We start from the raw sequence: 3,764 nt of genomic DNA, 5'->3' as shown, positions 1-3,764 counted from the left end.
ACCACGGCCGAGAGGGAAATCGTCCGTGACATCAAGGAGAAGCTGTGCTACGTCGCCCTGGACTTCGAGCAGGAGATGGCCACCGCTGCCTCTTCCTCCTCCCTGGAGAAGAGCTACGAGCTGCCCGACGGGCAGGTGATCACCATCGGCAACGAGCGGTTCAGGTGTCCAGAAGCCCTCTTCCAGCCATCCTTCCTGGGTAGGTAGGGGCTGGAGCAGCCCTGCAGACACCGTGCCGCCGTGGTGGGGACTTGTCGTGCTCTGGCTGCGTGCCGGGGGGGGAGGCGTGGGGTTGGTGTGGCTGTGATGTGCTGCGTGGGTGCTGACCTGCCCCCGCCTTCTCCTCCTCCTCCCTAGGCATGGAGTCCTGCGGCATCCACGAGACCACCTTCAACTCCATCATGAAGTGTGATGTGGATATCAGGAAGGACCTGTATGCCAACACGGTGCTGTCCGGTGGCACCACCATGTACCCCGGCATCGCCGACAGGATGCAGAAGGAGATCACAGCCCTGGCGCCCAGCACGATGAAGATCAAGGTAAGGAAAACTGTACCCCTGTCCCTCCTGCGGCGGGGGGGGAGCTCCGGGCTGGGTGGGAGGAGCGGGGCAAGGCCAGGCGGCTCTGACAGCTCTCCCCCTGCAGATCATCGCCCCGCCGGAGCGCAAGTACTCGGTCTGGATCGGCGGCTCCATCCTGGCCTCGCTATCGACCTTCCAGCAGATGTGGATCAGCAAGCAGGAATACGATGAGTCCGGCCCGTCCATCGTCCACCGTAAATGCTTCTAAATGGACTGCTAGCAGGTGCGCCGCATCTGCTGCATGAGTCGTCTCACTAGTATATGTTTGCCCAGGCAAATCTATACACCTCATGCTAGCCTCATAAAACTGGAATAAGCCTTCTTTCAAAAGAAAACTTGCCCTTGGAAAGTCTGTACCTGATGTTTAGACCAGTGTCGGCACCGGATGGCCGAGCTGCCGCTTGATTTGACCTTTGTAGCCAAGTTCTCTGTTCCCTCGGTGTCCACCTTGAGCGAAAACAATACCCTGTACAGATCTGCTCCAGCCCGGGGCCGGGCGCCGCTGCGCTCGCGTGACAGCGGGGCCGTGGCGGCTGCCTCGCGGGGAGCCTGGCGCGGCTCCCCCAATACTGACAGCGGCACCGCGGGCGGACAGATGTGTACAGGGTATTGGGAGCCAGGCTTCCAGTCCGCCCAGTGCGGAGCATTCCAGATTTCGTGTCGAGGCTGGTAGGAGTCCATCCGAGAATCCACTTCTGTTGCTGCCGTTCTAGCAAGGTTGGGAAACATATCGCATCCGAGCCTTACGAACCAGTCCGCATCCTCCTCCTCTTCCTCCCCCCTGTCTCCCAGTAACCATCACGGGGCTGAAGTTACTCAACTTTGAGTTGCTGAAACTTTGCATTTACACCTGTAAATTTATGCATTGTTTAATTTATGTAAGATTTTTTTTGTACGTTGCCTTAATGTTCTCTCTCACATGACAGTAGGAAACCAAAATTTGTAAGTCATCCGAAAGTTGAGAAAATTGTAAACGCCCGACAACACGTCATTGTGTAAGGAAAATAAACAAAAAAAAAGCGCTGCAGTAAACGTCCCCCCCACATCCCCCCCCCATGGGCATGCGAGTGGTGTGATGGGGGGGCTTCAAGGGGGGGTTGATTAAAAAAAAAAAAGGGTGGGAGTTGAGGTAGGGGGGTGTTAAAAGGGGGTCGGGGAGGGGGTGGCTGCATAGGTGGGGGGGGTCACCTGCTGCTGTGCCCCACCCCCGCACGGTGGGGGTTTGGTGCTGGGGACTCCCAGGGGCTCCTGCTGAGCTCTGCCCCCGTTCTGTTCTGTTCCCTGCTAATTAACCAGTTAATGAGGCTGCCCGGCGTCAGGCAGTGCTGCCCCTGGCCGGGCACAGGGCTGTCTGTCTGTCTGTCCAGCCCCGCTGTTCCTGCACCCCTCGAGCTGCCCATTTGTCCGCCCCCCCCCCCGTGTCCATCTGTCCGTCCAGCCGTCTCCTCGCAGCCCTTCTGCCCGTCCATCTGTCCGGCCTTCCCCGCAGCCGTCTGTCCGTCCAGCTGCCTGCCCAGACCTCCGTCTGTCCATCTGCCCGGCCGTCTGTCCGTCCGCCCCCCCCCCCCCCCCCCGGCAGCCACCTGTCCGCCCACCCCTCCCTGCATCCGTCCGTCCGTCCGTCCGTCCGTCCGTCCGTCCCGCCTTCCCTACGCCCAGCTGTCCGCCTGTCCGTCCGGCTGTCCCTGCGGCCAGCCCCCCCCCCATTCCCCTTCCCCCACCCCCCCGGCCTTTTGTCCCCCCTGCCCCTCCCCACCCCTGCCGCCAGCCCCCTCCCCAGCTGCCCGTCCGTCTGTCCGTCCCCTCTGTCCGTCCGTCTGTCCGCTCCCCCCCCCCCCCCGGGCGGCCGCGAGGGGGCAGCGCCGCTCCGCCGCACCGCGGCTTGGCTCGGCCCCAGCTCGGCGCCCCCCCACCCCCCGACCCCCCCCCGGGACACCCCCGACCCCCGCTGCCCCCCCCCAGCCCCGAGTCACCCCCCCAAGACCCCCCCCCAAGACCCCCCCGCCCTCCCTTGCGCCCCCCCCGCCCCCCCCGCCAGCCCCTTGCCCCCCTGTCCCCCCCCATGCAGCCCCCCCCGCCCCCATTCATTGCCCCCCCCCCCCATTTACCCACCCATCCCCTTTTGTGCGCCCCCCCTCGTGCTCCCCCCCCCTCCCCCCCCTCACCACCCGGTGTCCCCCTTCCCCCCCTCGCCCCCCCCGCCCCCCCCGTGCCCCCCTCCGCGTTGAGCCCCCCCCCGCCCCCATCCCCCCCCCGCGCCCATTCATTGCCCCCCCCCATTCATTTCCCATTTTCTGCCGGCAGCGCGGGGGTTAACCGCGCCCGGGTGGCGAGAACAAAAGGGCTCCCCGCCAGCCAATGAGCGCCGGGCTCTGCGTCCCGACCCGCCTCTGGTTGGCTGCGGCGCGGCCAATGGCGTGCGGGCGCCGCCTGTCCGTCTGCCCCCACGTGGGGCGGGGAGCGCTGCGGGCCCGGCTCCCTGCGCCCCCCCCCCCCTCCCCCGCCCCCCCCCCCGCCCCTCCCCCGCCCCCCGCGGCTGGGGGGGGCCTGGCTGGGTCCCACCGCGCCCCGCACCCCCCATCCTGCCCCCCCTGCAGGGCTCCTGCCTCCCCCAGCCCCCCCCCCGGGTGCCCCCAGCCCCACCTTTGGGTGCCCCCATCCTGCCCCCCCAACTCGGTGCCCCCATCTCCCCCTGGGTGCCCCCCATACTCCCCCCATCCCGTCCCTTTGGGTGCCCCCATCCCCCCCGAGAGCCCTTATCCCCCCCCCCCATACCCCCCCCATGGGTGCCCCCGCCCCCCCATCCCCCCCCCCCTTTAGGTGCCCCTATGCCCACCTGGGTGCCCCCAGCCCCCCCCCTTTGGCTGCCCCCATCCCCCCCATCTCCCCCTGGGTGCCCCCAGCCCCCCCTTTGGGTGCCTCCATCTCCCCCATCCCCCCTCCATGGGGTGCCCTCATCCCCCCCCCGGGTAGCCCCATACCTCCCCCTCCCCCCCCCCCCATTCTGGGTGCCCCATTCCCCCCTCCAGGTGCCCCCATCCTCCTCTGGGTGCCCCCATCTCCCCCCCTCTGGGTGCCCCATCACCCCCAGGTGCCCCCACCCTTGGGGGGGGGGGGGGCCACCCTTGGAGCTGGGCAGGGAGGGGCAGGCGAGGGGAGGGAGGGGGTGTCCATATATAATCA

General features: G+C 67.2%; 1 protein-coding gene across 1 annotated transcript; it reads left to right on the top strand.

Annotated features, from left to right (window-relative positions):
- The first annotated feature begins 6 nt into the window (after positions 1-6).
- LOC308180028 (actin, cytoplasmic 1) lies at positions 7-1,613 on the top strand. The gene is made up of 3 exons (XM_080561028.1): positions 7-199; positions 358-539; positions 646-1,613. The coding sequence occupies exons 1-3, from the start codon at positions 76-78 to the stop codon at positions 787-789; spliced, it is 450 nt and encodes a 149-aa protein (XP_080417154.1). The 5' UTR covers positions 7-75; the 3' UTR covers positions 790-1,613.
- The last annotated feature ends 2,151 nt before the right edge of the window (positions 1,614-3,764 follow it).

This window comes from Anser brachyrhynchus (assembly GCF_964034855.1).
Source record: "Anser brachyrhynchus genome assembly, chromosome: 18".
In the NCBI taxonomy this organism is placed as follows: Eukaryota; Metazoa; Chordata; class Aves; order Anseriformes; family Anatidae; genus Anser; species Anser brachyrhynchus.
The sequence above is the reverse complement of the archived record's forward strand: the minus strand, read 5'-3'. Positions and strand labels throughout refer to the sequence as shown.